The sequence below is a fragment of the Bison bison genome, unplaced genomic scaffold (genome assembly GCF_000754665.1).
Source record: "Bison bison bison isolate TAMUID 2011002044 unplaced genomic scaffold, Bison_UMD1.0 scf7180017864112, whole genome shotgun sequence".
Classification (NCBI taxonomy): domain Eukaryota; kingdom Metazoa; phylum Chordata; class Mammalia; order Artiodactyla; family Bovidae; genus Bison; species Bison bison.
In genome coordinates this window covers 139,289-158,760 of record NW_011494684.1, presented here as the reverse complement: position 1 = coordinate 158,760, position 19,472 = coordinate 139,289, and the positions used below count along the sequence as shown (strand labels likewise).

Here is a 19,472-nt window from a genome sequence, read left to right as displayed (position 1 = left end):
AAGAGTGCAAAGAAATAGAGGAAAACAACAGAATGGGAAAGACTAGAGATCTCTTCAAGAAAATCAGAGATACCAAGGGAACATTTCATGCAAAGATTGGCTCGATAAAGGACAGAAATGGTATGGACCTAACAGAAGCAGAAGATACTAAGAAGAGGTGGCAAGAATACACAGAAGAACTGTACAAAAAAGATCTTCACAACCCAGATAATCATGATGGTGTGATCACTGACCTAGAGCCAGACATCTTGGAATGTGAAGTCAAGTGGGCCTTAGAAAGCATCACTACGAACATAGCTAGTGGAGGTGATGGAATTCCAGTTGAGCTATTTCAAATCCTAGAAGATGATGCTGTGAAAGTGCCACCCTCAATATGCCAACAAATTTGGAAAACTCAGCAGTGGCCACACGACTGGAAAAGGTCAGTTTTTATTCCAATCCCAAAGAAAGGCAATGCCAAAGAATGCTCAAACTACCGCACAATTGCACTCATCTCACACGCTAGTAAAGTAATGCTCAAAATTCTCCAAGCCAGGCTTCAGCAATATGTGAACCGTGAACTTCCTAATGTTCAAGCTGGTTTTAGAAAAGGCAGAGGAACCAGAGATCAAATTGCCAACATCCGCTGGATCATTGAAAAAGCAAGAGATTTCCAGAAAAACATCTATTTCTGCTTTATTGATTATGCCAAAGCCTTTGACTGTGTGGATCACAATAAACTGTGGAAAATTCTGAAAGAGATGGGAATACCAGACCACCTGACCTGCCTCTTGAGAAACCTATATGCAGGTCAGGAAGCAACAGTTAGAACTGGACATGGAACAACAGACTGGTTCCAAATCAGGAAAGGAGTGTGTCAAGGCTGTATATTGTCATCCTGCTTATTTAATTTATATGCTGAGTACATTATGAGAAACGCTGGGCTGGAAGAAGCACAAGCTGGAATCAAGATTGCCAGGAGAAATCTCAATAACCTCAGATATGCAGATGACACCACTCTTATGGCAGAAAGTGAAGAGGAACTCAAAAGCCTCTTGATGAAAGTGAGAGGAGAGTGAAAAATTTGGCTTAAAGCTCAACATTCAGAAAACTAAGATCATGGCGTCCGGTCCCATCACTTCATGGCAAGTAGATGGGGAAACAGTGGAAACAGTGTCAGACTTTATTTTGGGGGGCTCCAAAATCACTGCAGATGGTGATTACAGCCATGAAATGAAAAGACACTTACTATGACCAACCTAGATAGCATATTCAAAAGCAGAGACATTTCTTTGCCAACAAAGGTCTTTCTATTCAAGGATATGGTTTTTCCAGTAGTCATGTATGGATGTGAGAGTTGGACTGTCAAGAAAGCTGAGCACCAAAGAATTGATGCTTTTCAACTGTGGTGTTGGAGAAGACTCTTGAGAATCTCTAGGACTGCAAGGAGATCCAACCAGTCCATTCTGAAGGAGATCAGTCCCAGGTGTTCATTGGAAGGACTGATGCTAAAGCTGAAACTCCAGTTCTTTGGCGACCTCACGCGAAGAGTTGACTCATTGGAAAAGACTCTGATGCTGGGAGGGATTGGGGGCAGGAGGAGAAGGGGATGACAGAGGATGAGATGGCTGGATGGCATCACCGACTCGATGGACATGAGTTTGGGTGAAGTCCAGGAGTTGGTGATGGACAGGGAGGCCTGGCGTGCTGCAATTCATGGGGTTGCAAAGAGTTGGACACGACTGAGCGACTGAACTGAACTGTGTTTAGACCTCCATACCCATGCGGGTACACAACTGACGTCTTTACTGCTTTTGCAATCCAAGAACATGGTGTGTCTTTCCGTTTATTTGCTTGCATGCATGAAGTTGCTTTGGTCGTGTCCAACACGTTGCAGCCCCATGGATTGTCCTCTGTCCATGGGATTTCCCAGGCAACAATACTGCAGTGGGTGGTCATGCCCTCCTTCAGGGGATTTTCCCCACTCAAGGATCAAGCAGCATCTCTTACATCTCTTGAACTGGCAGGCAGGTTCTTTACCACTAGTGCCACCTGGAAGCCCATTTTTTTAGATCTTTGATTTCTTTCATCACCACTGTACAGTTTTTAGCATAGAAATCCTACAAATGTATTATTTATAGTTAAGTATTTAATTTCTTTTCAAGCAAATGTAAATGCTATTTTAAATTTTAGTGTCTACGTGTTTCTACTATACAGAAATGCAATTAATTTTTGTATGTTAATCACTCAGTCGTGTCTGAGTCTGTGACCCCATGGACTACAGCCTGCCAGGCTCTTTTGTACATGGAATTCTCCAGGCAAGAATACTGGAGTAGGTTGCCATTTCCTCCTCCAGGGGATCTTCCCCACCCAGGGATCAAACCCCAGTTTCCTGCATTGCAGGTAGATTCTTTATTGTCTAAGCCACCAGGAAACGGCATAGATATGCAGTTAACTTCTGTGGTCTACTTTTTATCTTGTTATGATGTTCAACTCACTTATTCTAGGAATTTTTTGTAGATTCCTTGGGATTGTCTATGAATAAGAATGGTAAAAGTGGAGACCCTTGCATTTTTTTCAGTTTTAGGGGAGAAACATTAATTTTTTTTTTTTAAACCCATTAAATATGTTAGCAGATTTTTTAGATGCTCTTTATGAAGTTGAACAAGTTTCCCTCTATTTGTAGTTTTCTGAGACTATGAATGGTTGTTGAATTTTGTCAAATCCTTGTTTATCATCAATTGATATAATCCTGTAATTTTTCTTTAGCCTTTAAATATGGTGGATTACATTGACTGATTTTCTACTATTGAACCAGCCCTTGCATTCCTGGAATAAACTCTGCTGGGCCATGGTATATATTTTTATATATTGCTGGATTCTATTTGCTAACATTTTGTTAAGAATTTTTACATTTATATTAATCAGGATTTTAGTCTGTGTTTACATTCTTTCTTTCTGGTTTTGGTATCAGAGCAATAGCTTCTTAAAATGAATCGGGAAGTGTTCCCTTCTATTTTCTGAAAAAGATTATGAAGAATCAGCGTTATTTCCTCTTGAAACATTTGGTCGAATTCCCCAGTGAGACAATCAAGGCCTGGAGATTTTTTTCGTGGGAGGTTTGGAATTACAAATTTAATTTCATTAATCGTTATAGGGCTATTTATTTTATACTGTATGAATTGTATTCTGGTGTCCTTAGGGGGAGGAGAATTGTTCCATTTCAACGAAGTTGTTAAATAAACCTCCAGAGAGTTGTTTGCAGCATTCCTTTATCTTTATGTATCTGTCTACACAGTCTGTAGTGCTATTTGTTGCTTTATTCCTGATATTGATAATTTGTGTCTTTTCTCTGTTAGTCCTGCTAGAAGTTTGTAATTTTACTGATGTTTCCATTTGGTTCTTTCTTGTAGTTTCTATGTTTCTGGCAAGGTTCCCCATCTGTGTATTCACTGAGGCCTTAATTTCCTTAAATTTCTTAGACATATTTTCATTATTTGGACACATTAGTAACAGCTACTTTGAACTATGTGATAGCTAAATGCAGTATGAGAGCCCACTAGAGTCAGTTTCTATTGACTTTCTTTTACCTGGAGTATAAGTCACTGCTTATAATTTCATATTTTTATAATTATATAATTGGGCTATAATTTCCTATTTATTTGCATATCTTGTAATTTGGGGAGAAAACTGGATATTATAGATAATATGCTGTAGAAACATAGAAACTACAAAAACCAAATGGAAATTTGCATTCTGTTATGTTCTGACAATTTGTTGTTGTTGTTGTTGAACTTTTGAGATGGGGGGGTGGGCTCAAAACGCAAATTTCATATTTCCTGTAGTATGTATGCAACAGTTGATATACCTGCTTACTTTTTTTGGCTTCCAGCAGCTGCTTTTTCAGCCTGGCCTCAGAGCATCTCACCTGCATTTACACAATTTAGTCATTTGTCAAAGATTTGGACAGATTTAGGGACACATCTCTATGGTTCTTTTGCTTCTGGGACTTTCCTTTTAAATTTCCAGCTTTACTCCATTGCCAAACCCTGTCTTCTGACACGTAAGCTGCCATCCCAAGTTGGATATGGATTGAGGAATGCACACAGGCAAAAAAGCAGCAAATTTGCAAACCTTTCCTCAGTGCATTTCTATCATTCAAAGGTAGAGTCCTCACTGGATTCTGTCAGCTATTTTTGCTCCCCTTGAGTCTCCACTATGCACATGTAATTTAGTGGTCATCCAGGGATTTGGGCTGAGTTTATGTCCATATTTTGGTTTCACCCCTTATACCACTCTCTCTTCCAGATTTCTGCTCTTACATTTCCAGCAGTTTTACCAGCCCTGAACTCTGTCCTCTGCTATTCTGAGCAAGTAAGGCTGTGGTTTTCTGCTTTTGGAACTTGGGGATAGGGTGGGGCTGGAAAATGGGGTGGGGAAGGAAAGCCTTCAGACAGAAAGACCACAAAGATCCCAATTCTTACCCATTGCAGCTAAAGTCTTTCATGGGTAAATTCTCCTCTGCTTTCTGCCTGCTTTTTGTTCACTTTCCAGGGCCTTCAAATAGTTGGTTTTTGTTTGTATTTTGTTCAGATTTTAGAGTTGTTAATTATGGGATAACTGGCCTGACCAATTAACTTGAAATCTGGAACAAAGACTCATATTACATTTAAGAGAACATTTATAAGAAAATCCTTCCCCAAAATGTTTGTAGTCACAAGGACTTGGATAATCTAAAGGTCTTTAGAGGAATGGCTAAGCTAAATGTTCTAAACAGATACACACTGGAACACTAAACAGATATTGGATGCAAGTATGTACTATCAGGGATACAGTATTAAATAAGAGAAGTCCCTGCTCTCTTGGAAGTGCAGGGAAATACACAGTAACTACATAAACAAATAAATACGTAATCTAAAAGGTGAAGAAACACTAAGCAGAGTTAAGGCAGTAGAAAGTACTGGGAGGAAAAATAAGAAGTATTGGCTACAGGGTTAATCTGATAGACTGACATTTGAACAGAGACCTGAATACAGTGTGGAAGTGGGCCATAAAGATATCTGTGGAAATAATATTCCAGATAGATGAAATAATGCAACAGCAGGGGCATACCCAGAATATTCAATAAATAGCAAAATGGACAGTATGGCTGGAAGGGTGTGTGTAAAGGCGGTGAGTGTTCAAGAGCTATCTGGAATCCAAACAAGACAGGGCCTTTTTAGCTATAGTAAGAACTCTTACTATAAGATGGGAAGTCATTAGAACATTTGAAGACGGTGTTAAAAGTGAGTTATAGTACATAGAACAATATGAAAAGAACTTAAAAACACTGCATTGTGTGGGAAAAGGAAGATTGCAACATGACTGATCTGATCTGATCATTTATGTTCACACATAAGCACAGATTAAAAAGTCCTATACAAAATATTATCAAACTGATTTTACCAATATGTAAAATGGGTGTAATCAACAAAGTTGATTTTATTCCAAAAAATTAAGGTTGATTTCACATATAAAATAAATAAATAAATCTTTTATTTGCTACACGGACAGAATTTTTAAAAATATATGATCATCTCAATTCAGAAGCAGCATTTGACAAAATTCAAAATTCGATTCATAATACAAGTAACAGCAAGTAGAGCATATTATTAATCTGACATCCATTAATCAGAATCTCACTTCAAATATCACACCCAGTGATGAAACACTGAAAGTTCTTCCTTCAGGTCTGAGAATGATTCAAAGATTTCTACCAACATCACTTGAACACAGTGATGGACCTCCTGGAGTACATCATGGCTAAGAATAAATGATACAGAATTAGAAAGCATGAAATAAACTGATATGATAATCACATATTATGAGGATAATATGTGTAGAAAAATAAAAGAATACAGATAAATCACTAGAGTAAGTGAGGTTACTTTGCAAGGGTGCTGCTCCATGGTCAACATACAAAAACTGGTTGTATTTCAGCCAGGTGGCACTAGTGGTAAAGAACACTCCTGCCAGTGCAGGAGATATAAGAGATGTGGGTTTGATCCTTGGGTCAGGAAGATCCCCTGGAGAAGGAAATGGCAACCCACTCCAGTATTCTTGCCTGAAGAATCCCATGGACAGAGGAGCCTGGTGCGCAGTCCACGGGGATGCAAAGAGTTGGACACGACTGAGCAACTAAACAGCTCAACCATAAGACTATAAAGAAAAGCAAGGAAATCAGTGTTCTGGAAGTCAGGATGGTGGCAATTCTGTAATGTTGAGAGAAAGCTGCTCCCGTTTGGGAGGTGACATAAAAGAGGCTTCTGGGTGTTGTCAGCACTTCATTTCTCAGTCTAGGTGGTGCCTACCTGGGCACTGGCCTGTGATAAACCATTAGGCTTAACATTTTTGTTTACTTTTCTTTAGGGCCCTGTTTTATTTACTTTTCTGATGTGTTCGATTAAAAGGGATTTTAAAGAAACATCACTAGTCACTGGCTGAAAAAGATGGAAATTTATTTCTCACTCACGAGACATCCAGAACAGATGCTCCCAATTGGTGGGTGGCTCTCCTCTAAGTGGTGTTCAGGCTCCTTCCATCTTCTGGCTCTTTCAAGGTGTAGCTTTCAAGGTCGTATGCTCCAAGGCCAAATTGGAAATAACATGGGGGACCATGCATAGGAAAATTTAAGGACCCAGGTCGTAGGAATAGCACACCTTAGTTCTACTATCTTCCACTTGATCACACTTAAGAATAAGGGAAGCTGGGAAAGAGTCCAGCTGATTTCCCACAAAGAAGAAAATGGGTGTGAGGATCAGCTGGCAGTCTCTGCCAAAACTCACATATACCAAAACCACCATCTATTTTGCCAAGGATACACAGGTGTCCAGGCGAACACAACAAATATGTTGTGAAGCTATAAGAGAAACTGAAGTATGAATCGGGAATAAAGGAAACAAACAAAATAACAAAGAATGGGAGAGGGGCCTTTCATGAACCAATCCTAACAGTGCCATGAACTTAGAGGGAAATGCAATTCTCAGCATCACTCTATGTACCGACAAGAGTGAGGAAAAAAGTCAAGTAGCAATGGTGCCAGCAATGCCATCCTAACCATGATGACTCTAAAGTTGACCTTAGTTTTTGCAGCTGTTCATCCTCCCCTGGCTCCTGTCTGTTCTCTAAGCCTCACTCCCTGGACTTTCCATTAGTTCTCTGAGTAACTTATGATATCCTTCCAATAATTTTCCCTCTTAACCATCAAAGCCAAACTTGTACAAAGTCGATTTATTTTACCTATTGAACCTCCAGTTCTACGTTGAACTTTAGCCACTACAGTATGCATCCTTTTGTCCTTGGCTTCGATGCAAATGCTGCTGCAGAAAGCCCAACATCTAAACCTGCCTCTGGCAACAGCCAAGCAGCAGGAACATGACACTTACCTCCCAAATCTCAGAGTGCATATAACTGGGGGAACTCATTTTGTACTCAGAATCCTAAACTGCAAGGGTTTTAATTTATCCAGATGGCAAAGAATTTGAGGCAACCAGGAGAATGGATAAGCTCACTATGGTGGATGCTTATTAGGAAAAACTTCAGAGCTGACAGAAACAACAATCTAGATGTATGAGCAGCTATTAATACATGGAATGCTCTGGTTATTTATCTATTTTCTTTTGGCTCCTGCACTGTCTGTATCCCCCTCTGCAACACACCTCCCTCTCAACCCCCACATACACACTCTGGAGTTGTGTTGCTGCAGCTGTGACTCTGCAAACTGTATTTCCCAGAATCCACTGCCAGGTGGTTCCATTACGTTCTGCCAAAGAGATGTCATAAAGGGAAACTGAAAGTGAAACACAGGGGGGAGGGTCTTCATTCCTGTTTTCCAGCTGCTGTTACGTACTTCAGCTGCAGACAGTTGGCTCTGGCTACCGGCTTCTTCTGCACTCTGCAGCAGCTTCGCTACACTTCTGAGATACCAGCAGCAGATCAGTTTCTGGCGTGACAGCCAGAGAAGAGTCAGACCGTGTGCCCCCACCTTCAAGGCCAGGTTATGTCGAGGGAGCCTCCCCCACCAAAGTCTGAGTATTGACCAGTCAAAAGCGGCCGCTTCTCTGAGCTCCTGGTTTCTGATAATCACATTGCTTCTTCCGCTTGGTTTTCCCAGGCCTTTGGACAGTATCTGATTTCTCCAGTTCTCAATTTTTAATTACATCAAGCATTTTCTTTTGACTTGGCTTTTGTCACTAGGAATCAATTCTCTGCATTAAATATCCTCTATTTGAAACACTTAGTGTGGTTTCTATTCTCCTGACTGAGCCCTGATAAACAGATAGATATTAAAAATATAGTTGAGTGAAGGAAAAAAGTAAGACATAAGACAAAATTTGTTGACAGTACTCTGTAAGTTAAGCACACACACAAGAACAATTCACATTTTATAAAAATGCTTGTGCAAGGGTTTCCCTGGTGGTCCAGTGGTTAAGAATCTGCCGTCCAATGCAAGGAACATGGGTTCAATGCTGGTGGGGGAACTAAGATCCCACATGCTGCAGGGCAACTAAACTCGCAAGCCACAACTAAAGAGAAGCCGGAACGAAAGATCCCTACACCACAACTAAGACCCGAGACAACCAAATAAATAAATATTTTTTAAAAATACTGGCACAATAAGGGGATATTAAATAAAGGCCCTAGATATATCTATATAGGATATGTTGTTCAGTCACTAAGTCATGTCCGACTCTTTGTGACCCCATGGACTGTAGCCCGCCTGGCTCCTCTGTCCATGAGATTTTCCAAGCAAGAATACTAGAATGGGTTGCCATTTCCTTCTCCAGGGGATCCTGACCCAGGAATCAAACCTGCAGCTCCTGCCACATCTCCTGCATTGCAGGTGGATGAAGAGCCATTGGGGAAGCCCAACATAGGATTTACTCTTAGATAATAAAGCTGATCCAGAGCTCACTAACCCTCCTACCGTACATGAAGTTAGAAATACCAGCTTGATTGATGGGAATTTGGAGGAATAGAGAGAACGTCCCCCTGAAAGGTAAAGAAGTAGGGCTGTTCCCTCTATCCTCAATCAGGTGAGGAGGGCTCTAAGAGGACCACTTGTAGTCATTTTGTATTCCCATGACAGGGAGAGACCTTATATTCATTCAGCATCACATTCTCTAGCGGGAGGCTTGCTGCACTCAGAAACGTACAGCCCCAGTTCCAACAAGGCCACTGGGGTGGAGACTTGTTGGGAGAAAGTAACCCAAGACACTTAAAAGGGTCTGGAGCCAGAGAGAATGGAGAGGTCAGAGTCAGGCTAGCTGCAGCAGGGAGAGGGGAGAGGAGTCAGATGCTAGTCGGGCTGCACTTCTGCCCTTTGGCTGGACAAACATGTGGGAGCTTCCTGGGGGCTCCCAAAAAGGTAACCACTCTTAAGATGTTTGCTGAGACCTCTCTCAGGAGGGCTGCCGGCCAGGGTGAGGTTCTTTAGCACTAGGAGGCTATGGATACACTGTCAGGGTCAGAAGCTGAGGGGTGTGGGATGAGTATCTTAAGGAGGGAACCAGAGCCAGTTAGTGCAAAAGCCCCCAGTGGGCAGGGGGTGGCTCCAAAGAATCCCAACACCTCACACACTGAACCAACATTTAAATGCTTGTCTTAGTAGAACACACTGATAAAGCCAAACTAAACCAAAAGTTTAGCCTTTTTGCCTCTAATATACCCTTCCCCATCCCAATCCTAGAAGTGACAGAGGGGTAAAGAATGAGTGAAGTAAACAGAACCGTGAGTTTCCCCACCCCCACTGAGCTAGAGGGAGAACAGCCTTAAACTGGAGGAGCTGCTGACAAGTCACTGAGATGTGGGAAGGGGTGGGGAAGGCAAATGTATTTAAAATGTTAGTGTTTCAGACTGATCTCAGTCATGTTCTAGGGAATAATGGAACATATTTACACCAGAGTATTAACAATGTAGAAGGACCCTTGAAGTAAGACCAAAAAGACAGGGACTGTGGCAATCTGTGAGGCTCCTGAGGAGGCTAAGTAGGGTGTTCCTGATTAATCAAATCACAAGGTGTCTATTGTGACCATGAGAATCGAGACCAAGAGAACCACACAGACCTAACTGCTAAGATCCTTGAATTCCTGAGCCAATGCCAACAACCATCAGGTTTCTAGTCTTATGAGATGAAAAATCTAACTTGAGATATTCTTTAGGAGGATTTTTTTTTTGGTGGGGGGGGGGGGAGGGAGCTCACAATCAAAATGTAACTGGTAAAATCATTCTCTCAATTTCCTCACGTGAGCATTTTTTCCCCAATCCTATTAATAGGACAAGGGATAGTGTAAACTGGCATCTGGTAAAATAATTAAATGTCTGAAGCACCCTGAAGGAAACACGGGTTTCCTTGTTTTGTGATTAAGACTAAGGTGGACAGGATGTCCAGAGAAGATATATTAGCCAGGGCATATAATGCTAACGACTGTAACAGTCCCCAAACTCACTAAATTAATGCAAAACAGGGTATTCTTTGTAAAAACCAATGTGGATGTTCTTGGTCAAGCAATTTTCCTCTAAGCCGGGGCTCAAACATCCAGAGGTCTATTCTCTGACTCCATCTTCAAAACACCTGCATCAAGGTCACCTTGAAAGGCAGATGAAGGGGTGGAGAATACAGAGAAGGTTCATCCACTCTTTAACTGCCCTGTCTGGTAGTGAAACATCACTTCTATTTACCTTCCACCGGAAGGACTATGCACACAGCCTCACCTTGAGGCAAGGAGCTGGGAAATGTAATTTAACTATGTGTCCAGGAAAAGGACATTCTGGTGAGATCTAGCCTGTTTTTTACAGAAAACGTGATGCTAGTGTGAAGATCTGGAAGATGAAAATGAACTCACCAGGGAAAAGTGCCCTGGGAAGGCGAAGTGGCAATTATAAAGAACCAGAAGTAGAAATGGCTTGGAACGCTTGAGGAATGAAAAGAAAGCCTGTGCAGCTAAAGTTTTTCATGTGGAAGGAGTGGATTAAGATGCAGTTGGAGAGGGAGGCCTCGGCAAGATCACTTAGGCCCTGGAAAGGAGTCTGCCTTTCGTTCTCAGAACAGTGAGAATCCATTGAAGAGTTTAAGCAGAGAAGTGACATATATCTGACTTACATTCTAAAAAGGCTCACTTGGCTGTGCCGCAAATGAATTGCTCTGGGAACAGGAGTGGAAGCAAATGGATTGGTAATGTGGTGACTGTAGTAGTCAGAACCAGCTGGCCAGCCTGGGAAGTCACCGGGGATGGAGGACAACCTAGAGGTCTCTGTGAAAACCTGTAAAGGACTTTGTGCAATTATGTAAGTGGTTGAGTGACTGGAGCTGAGCTGTGTCTCCGCCAAGATCATGTTGTTTCTTTGGGGACTGTGTTCCCTTAGGACTGTGTTACAAGAACAAAAGCTGGAGCACAACAGTGCCTGCAGGGGTAGTCAACCTCTGAAACGGATGCTGAGGAAGCATGAGCACAGACTGCTATCCAAACCCAACTGTATTCTTGTCTCCCACCACCCCTCCAACCTTTTTTCATTCAGAGAAAAGCTGTGGCAAGCCTGTGACTTACGGCTCATTCTCAGTTCCAGATTCTTAGGATCAGTATAAGATACAAACCCAATCTCAAGTGATTACAACATCTAATCCTATGTAACAATAAATAATCTGTACCTCTTCTGGCTTTAGCTGTTTTCACCTCTCAGCTCTGTCCCACTAAATTCAAGAAGCCTGCACTGGAGAAGGGCAGGGGGGTGATCTCTAGGCTCTCTGCTCTTCCCACCTCCTCTGTGCCTAATAGCTGCTGACTGCTCTGGGCCCAACTGCAGAGAAGGAAGGGGATAAGACAGCTTTTGCCCAGTTGGATATTTCTGGGTCCCATGGGCCTCACAGATTTAAAGGGGCCATCTTGCTGTCCTTTTTCTACAGTCCCCTTTACCCTGGTGGGTGCAGCTTTATTCTGGGTGGTATCCTACAATTCCCTCCTTAGTCCAGATGGCACACTCCTAACTTCTCTGTGCTTCCTTACCTCTTCAATGGTCCTACTGGACAGCACTCTAGACCACCTGATGCTTCCCCTGCTACAAAGTGCACAGGATACACTCCTGCATTGTTCACCTCAGCAAATTCTAGAACACAGACCAATGCAAAAGCAGCAGCATGCCCCGGGCTCCACCACTGAAAGTGAGCCTCTGCTTGCCCTCTGCATTTCCAGGCCAGGAATCAGACTCCAGGTGTACCATTTCTTGGCTTTAGGAATAAAGACCTCAAGCTTCCTGAATGCTCCCAGTGGAGTCTCCAGTTAGGCTCTTTCCCACTCTCATTTACCTCTTACTATGACTGCCACTCCTTCATCCTATTCTCAAATTGTACCTTAAACTGATCTCATTGTTCCTTAAACAGCTGGTATGCTGCTTCTTCTTAAGGGAGTATACACTGTTCTTTCTTCAGTCTAGGCTCTCAGTATCAGACACTAAAGCCCAGGCTTGAACGAGAGATGGTCCTGAAGCTGATAATGGAGCAGCGATGACCCAGACTCAGAAGTCCTGCTTTCAGAATTGATGGAAAAGCAGGTGGAGGCTGGCCTGAGATAGGGGGAGTCGGGGGCCTGAGTCAGACCCAGAAAGATGTTTATTCAGGTGGCTTGAGCCAGAACAGGCAAAGAAAGAATCCAAATTTTAAGTAAGGGAAGGAAAGCAAGAGAGGGAGGAAGGCAGACCCCAGCTGTCCTGTTGAGCATGATAACAAAACAGGAAAAACTAATCAAGATCTAGGAATATACGTAACACCTGGGAGGAAACAGGGCTATGACACTGTAAAAAGGTGATGTATGTTCTATAATGAGGCAGATGTCCTTAGACTTTACAGCTTGCCTCCCCATGATCCCAAGAGGTTCCCACCCCACGAAGCTGCCACAACAGTTGCCCCTATAATCCCCAGAGGATCCCGGTAAGTTGGAGACAACTGTCAGGGTATTGTCTTGGCTGCCTGGCACTCACCAGCCTCACATCATCCCCCAAACAGAAGTCTCTCTAGTAGGCTGTGTGACCCTCTGTCCTTCTGAATTTGTGCTATCCGGCCTCTCCTACTATGTCTGCAGATTTCCTGAATCTGTCCCCTTGTTCAAGACATTGGCACTGTTCCATGCTAACTTCTGTCATCATCTTGGAGAACTTCAAAGTCCATGCAGACCCACTCCCAATATCTGAGCCCCCCATGCAATAATCAATCTCCAGGCAACCTCCCATGCACTCCTCTCAGGCACTCACTCCTGTAACTACACTCTTAAACTTGGCCACTGCCTGGGTCTGCTCTGCTTCCAGTATGAACTATTTAGACATTCCAGTTTCTGACCACAGCCTCCCATCTTCCCAGGTTACTTTTTTAATTACCCTCAGTGAAACTACCTACTCCTGTCTTCACTCCACTCAGTTGTTCTACAAAGTTCCATGGCCCAGCATAGACATTACTAATTTGTGAATGGTCTGAAACTCCTTTGCTCAATTTCATTTCAATTGTGTGGTAAGGTTTCAACTCTGGATGATCCCTTAGTACTCATTTTTCCTACAGTTACACCTAGATTCCTGAGCAGGCAGAGATAACCACAACATTGGGCCAACTGGTGTAACTACACATTCATGAATAATACCACTATAAATTCAAACCCCTCAACATTAAGCAGAAATCCTCTCCCTGCCACAATCTGACCTTTCTCTAATTTTAACAGACCTTTCAAGAGCATCCAACAGCCTAAAACCTTCCCATTCCTTCCACATTAAGAAACCCACTCTCCTGGTTTTACTCCATCTCTGGCCCCACCTTCTCTTGTCACCCTTACTGGTTCGTTTTCCTTTACTTATCCATTAAATGCTCCTCAGAGTTCTATTCCAAGCCATTTTCTCTTCTCGTTATCTTACTCTGGATATCTTATCTATTACGATGACTTGAATTACCTCCCCTGGCTGCTGAGTTTATGTCCCGCTTCCAAATCATCATCTAGGTACCAAAATCCCAACATTTTGAATGGCGTCACCAGCGCAACCAGTCGCTTAAGCCAGAAACCCAAGATCTGCTTCAGAATTCCTCTCACCAAGCCTCAATGCCCCACCAGTCCTCCTAGCTGAAGTTCTCCCACCTGCCCACTCCTTGCACCGTCACTAGTGACCTCATCATCTGGCCAAACCTGGGTTCCTGCAACACCCCTGCTTCTCACTGCTCCACAAACCCTGTCATCTTTATCACCTCCTTAGATGGATCTCAAGTGACCAGCTCTGGAAATACAAAGATAAATATGAGCTGAGAAGACTGCAGCCTAATGCACAAAACAATCGCCACACAGTATTTAAATGTTGCAGTTGACCTCTTCCTGTAGTGCTTTGAGAATGCAGACGGAGAAATTAGTTCTGCTTTGGAAGTAATGGAGTAGGAAACAACTAGGCTGTCTGGAAGGATGAGTAAGACTCTGCTAGTCAGATGAGTATTCGGCAGCGAGAAGCACGTGCAGAGGTACTGAACAGTGTCTGCTGGATGGTTCACAGCCCAGCCTCCAAACATGCCCTCTGGCCTGCACAACCTGCCTCAAAACACCCGCTTACTGGAGGCACTCAACTGGTGCAGAGTCCTGGAACCTGTGTGCCAGTGGTTCCTCTCAGGTCTTGTTCTTGGAAATAAGTCTTTACCGTCTGAGCCAGTAGGGAAGCCCTTAGAAATAGGTAGAACAGACTGTATCTTTATACCTGGGCCCACGGCAGATGTCTTTTGGAAGAGGCCAAGGACTTGTCATCCCAGTCATCTTCTCCCAGAACTAGTCTTCTCTGCCCATAGTTTGGCCTAGTATATGCTGATCTAGGCCCACTGCAAGGCAGAAACAACAGACACATTCTTCTGCCAATCCCCACCCCAAATGGCATCAATCAGTTGTGATTTATAGAGACCCAGCTCCCACATCACCCCCACTCAAAGAACTGCTCACAATCTATTAAGAATCTCTAAAAATCTTATAAAATAAGGCTGTTGAAAGGCTTATCTTGAGCTTTCCCAGAGTCTTCCTCAATCAACAAATTCATCCTTTACTCTTCAACCCCTAATCCTGCTTAGGGAAGGTCTTTAGAAACAGTAAGGTTTGCAACACACAACAGCCACAGCAACAGTTACTGAGCATCTCCTACGTGCCCAGCCTTGGCTACAGATTTCCTCATTAACCCATACAACAATCCTGAGTCAGTAATTCTATCATTTACCAAGTGAGTAGCAAGACATTCAAAGAGTAAAAGGCTCTCAGCAGTCAATGACAGGCCAACCTGATTCCAATATCTGTGCTCTCAGCCAGACAAACACCAGGGCCCAACAGAACAACAGATGCTAGGAAGGTTGGGGCCATTCAGCTCCAAAGATGGAGATGACAATCAGGGGAAAAAAGTACTCAGTACAGGGACAATCAAACCATCTTGACCGAGACGTCCAGATGATGTTGGTGGACAACAGCCAAGTTGCCTCTGCTGATGTGAGGGCTGCTGTACTTGCTCTAGAGCCAAGCTGCCCTAGAGCCAAGAAGCAATGCCTGCCTGCGGCCTTAAAGGCCCGAGCAGACTAACGCTTTGTAGAAGCTTTGGGTGAGCAGAGGGATCTGATGTACCAACAGGAAAATTAGAACAGAGAGTGGAGATGCTCAGACAGAAAGCTCATATGGCTTCTGAGAGATGGAAACAAACACCAAACCCAGAGATGCCTTGAATTCCAAACCATGTAGTTTCCATGACACTGAGGGGATCCATAATTCCCACATACTCCTGTGTTCTCACAATGAACTCCTTACTCTGTAGCTAGCCCTAACGACTTTATGCTTCCTAGAACCAAGAAGCCTTCTTTACATCAGGGTTGAGCCGAGAGTTTCATTACATTTTCTTCTTGAGATGGAGTAAGGGTGGTACCAGGCCCCAGGTCACAGTCTGGCTGGATACAGTCTTCAGAGTACTGAGTTTGGAGTTCAAGATTTGCCTCCTCGTTCAAGGGGGGCTCCAAAGGTCACCTGCGCTTGTAGAGACAAGGCTGAAGCTTCAGGCCTGAGAGCTGAGTCGTGGGCCCTACCCGAGGGGGCCCGGTCTTTTCAAAATCAAACAAGAAGAAGTGGCTGTTGGTCAGATCCTAGGTACAGAAAAGACCCAGTGAGCTCTAAGTCCTCACCCCAGCTCTTCAAATCACCTCCGTCCAGGCCCCACCCCTGCTCAGAAAGCTTCCCAGCTCTCTCCCACTACTCAAGCCTTCAAGGAGCAAACATCTGTGTCTGACAATGACCTCCTTCCTGAACACCATTATTAGCCTGAAGGGCCACACATGTGACAAAAACAGGACAGATTTCCTGGGGTCCTCACCTTGGAGATGACCTTGAAGCCCAGTTTGGTGACAGCCCCCAGAAAAGTCCGAACATCTTCAAAGCGGCTGCTGACCTCAGCCACTTTCAGGAGACCCCTGAGAAGGACGGAAAGTTCTGGGTAAGTACACTGACACGCGCCATGTGCACAGTCATGCATCTGTGTCCTGGGAGCACCTACCCTGGCTTCAGCACTCGATTTGCCTCCTCCAGGAAGTCTCTGATGTTGGTTCCCATCAGTGAAAGGCAGAACACAGCCACATCTATAGATTCATCCTCCAGAGGCACCTGTGGAGAGTGAGAATGTTGTACTAAGCACACATTATGCGAAGGAGAAAGCCAGCACTGAATGCTAGGAGTAGACACAAGGATGCAGGGTGAGCAGAGTGCATTCCGTGGAAGGAGAGAGGGGCTTACCTGGGCCATGTCACACACAGTGACCCGGGGGTCCAGAGAGGCCAAGTCAAAGCAGTGTACAGGGTTCCGGATACTTGAAGCCAGGCGGCAGTCCCCACAGCCAAAGTCAGCTACCACCAGGGACGCAGGCCTGGGAATGGAAGGGAGGAAGAGCTCACTGGTCCAGTCTGAGCCTGGGACTGACACACCTAGCTTCTCACAGCACCCAATTTTCACTAACCGCTGGCGAAGATCCCTGGCGATGCGGTCTACCGGCTGCAGTGGCCACTTCTTGACTTGGTTCTGGAAGCCACGGTGGTAGAGGAGAAAGGCCTCAGGGTCTTCCTGGAAGAGGCGCTGCGCAGCACTGCTGGGCCCTGAGTACAGCTGTTCATTGAGGTAGCGGAACCGGGCACCGTCCAGACGCTGGGCCATGCGAGCTCGAAGAGCCTCTGCCCGGGCTCCATGGTTGTCTGGACTGGGGGCAGAAGGCACCTCTGCCTCCTCTGCAGAGGCTGGGGCTGGGGCTGGGGCCTGCTCTGGTGGCTGAGATGGCCGAAACTTGTTCTTCTGTCTACGCTTGTTCTTCTGCCGGTTCCGCCATTGCTTGCGACTCAAGGTATGGGGAGGATTAGAGGAAGGGGTCTCACAGGTTGGCTTGGTGGGATCACTTGTAGCACTAGAATTCCAAGCTTTAGAACCTGAAGAGAGAGAGACAGAAAGGCATACTTGGGAGCAAGATGCCCTGAATTCAGAGGCTTAGCACATCACCCTGGCCATACCCCCGTCCCTAAGACAGAAACTGTGGTCTACGTGAAAGTACTTATTCCCTAACCCCAAACCTACTGGTGGCAGAGGAACTCTGTTATATGTAGGATCAGCTGATCCCCATACCCCCAGCCCTCATCATCCCCATATACTACCTGTTTGGTCAACACTGTCCAGAGGCTGGGCAAGATTTGAAGGGATCTGTTTCTGGCATTTCCTCTTTTTTTTCTCTTCTTCAGCCAAGTCACTGCCAAGAAGAGCCCCTTTGTGGCACTTCTCCCTTTCCACTTCCTCTTCCTTGGAGTCACTGCTAGGTGGGCCCCGTTTGTGACGTTTCTTCTTCCTTTTCTCCTCTACTTCATTAGACGCACCAGCAAACAAGCCCTTTTTTGGGCGTTTCTTCCTTGTTTCCACGACCTCCTCCTCCTCCTCAGAGTCACTGTCAGGAAGGCTAGGGGACTGCTGGGGAAGAGATGCTACCTCCAGGGCCCGTAATGTGGCCAAGAGCTGGCGGCGGTTGGAGCCCTGGGGGAAAACAAGGGATGAATGAAGGGGCGAGAATGGATGGGGCCTAGGGAGTAAGAAGAGAGATGGGGACCTCATTCAGATGCTGGTTAGAGGCATCTGGATTATTCCCAATCAACTACCTAGCTTATCACGAAGACTGCCAGGGCCTGAAGAACTTTCAAAATTGCCATCTCAACCTTTGGGAGGCTGGAGAGCAGAGAAACCACCCACCTCACTTTCTTCATTGTATAGATGAGGTGATGGGGTTCCCAGAAAAACACTGTAAGGCCACAAGCTACAGGACCAAGGCTAGTGACCAGGAGTTCCAACCCTCAATCTCAGGTTTCTACCTCTGGCTAATACCTTTTTATAAAAAGTAGGAAGATTTTTGAAAATAAGAGTGACATGATCACACATGTGTGTATTAAAGATGCCTCCAGTTGTAGTGTAAAGAACTGAAAGAAAAAAAAAAAAAAAAAAACACTGAAAGGGACAAGCTGCAGACAGAGGCCAGTGGTGGGGATTACAGCAATGGGTCGAGGGGTTGAAGAGGAGGGAATAAAGCAGGCAGATTTCATGTCACAGGCTGACTGAAGGACAGAAAGAGCCTGAGCAAGTGCAGTAGCCCTCACATTGGCAGAGGCTTAAAGGAGGTCTACTGTCTGGGAGACCGTTCTGGATTGAAGTCCTACTGGACGGGTTACTCATCCTGGAGATTCTCAGTACTCCCTCAGCACTAGCTCCCTTTGAACAGTAGTACTGACAGCCCTTCACTGCCATTCAGTTTTGCTCTTTCCAATCTCCACACGGCAATCAGTGACCTTTTCAAAACGCAAATCTGAAGAAATCATTCCTCTGCTAAAAGACTCCATTGGCTTTTATCTTTAACATGCGCAAATATTCTAACGTAGCCCTCCAATTTCTACCACACTGCCTCTCATTCTGTGTCATGCTCCCTTGCGCCCGGGTCTCTCCACATGCCTTTCCTTCCAAGAAACCCTCTTTGCTTCACTAACTTCTACTCACCAATTCTCTCAGTTCCAAAGTCACTTTTTTTTGGAAGTTCCGGATTTGGGGAGGCTGCAGGCGGCCCTCCTCCCGCTAATTACACACACGGCGCGCCCCAGATCCGGAATCCAGCAGAGTCTGTTCTGAGGACCCCTGTGGGGCCACTCACCTTGATTTGAGAGACTGCCGTGGGCCGAAGCCCTAAGGCTACAGACCCGAGGTCCGCGACTACAGGGGCCTCCTCGGCCCACTCCGGCTCCTCGAACATGGGGCTGGCGAGCGCAAGGTTGCGGGATCCACGCGCTTCTCCACGTGCAGACAGCGTCTCTAGGAATCAGACCTCTCAGAGACGCCGGAACAGGGCAGGAAACCAAAGAGTGAGAGCTGAAGTGGCTAGAGCAGCCGGCGCAGTGCCGAAAACCATCGAGTTTA

General features: G+C 44.8%; 1 protein-coding gene across 3 annotated transcripts; it reads right to left on the bottom strand.

The window, feature by feature from the left end:
* Positions 1-5,437: 5,437 nt before the first annotated feature.
* RRP8 (ribosomal RNA processing 8, methyltransferase, homolog (yeast)) lies at positions 5,438-19,439 on the bottom strand. 3 transcript variants are annotated; one of them, XR_825193.1, is made up of 8 exons: positions 19,210-19,439; positions 17,681-18,050; positions 16,999-17,458; positions 16,779-16,908; positions 16,543-16,649; positions 16,363-16,459; positions 15,952-16,135; positions 5,438-6,889 (listed from the first exon to the last, which is right to left on the bottom strand). XR_825193.1 is itself a non-coding variant. In XM_010839133.1 (7 exons), exons 1-7 carry the CDS (start codon positions 19,306-19,308, stop codon positions 16,016-16,018), a joined length of 1,383 nt encoding a protein of 460 aa, XP_010837435.1. In that variant the 5' UTR covers positions 19,309-19,439; the 3' UTR covers positions 5,438-16,015. The 3 variants fall into 3 exon arrangements, 1 of the variants encoding a protein (XP_010837435.1); XR_825192.1 differs by having other exon boundaries at positions 6,151-6,177; positions 6,491-16,135; XM_010839133.1 differs by having other exon boundaries at positions 5,438-16,135.
* Between the last annotated feature and the right edge of the window lie 33 nt (positions 19,440-19,472).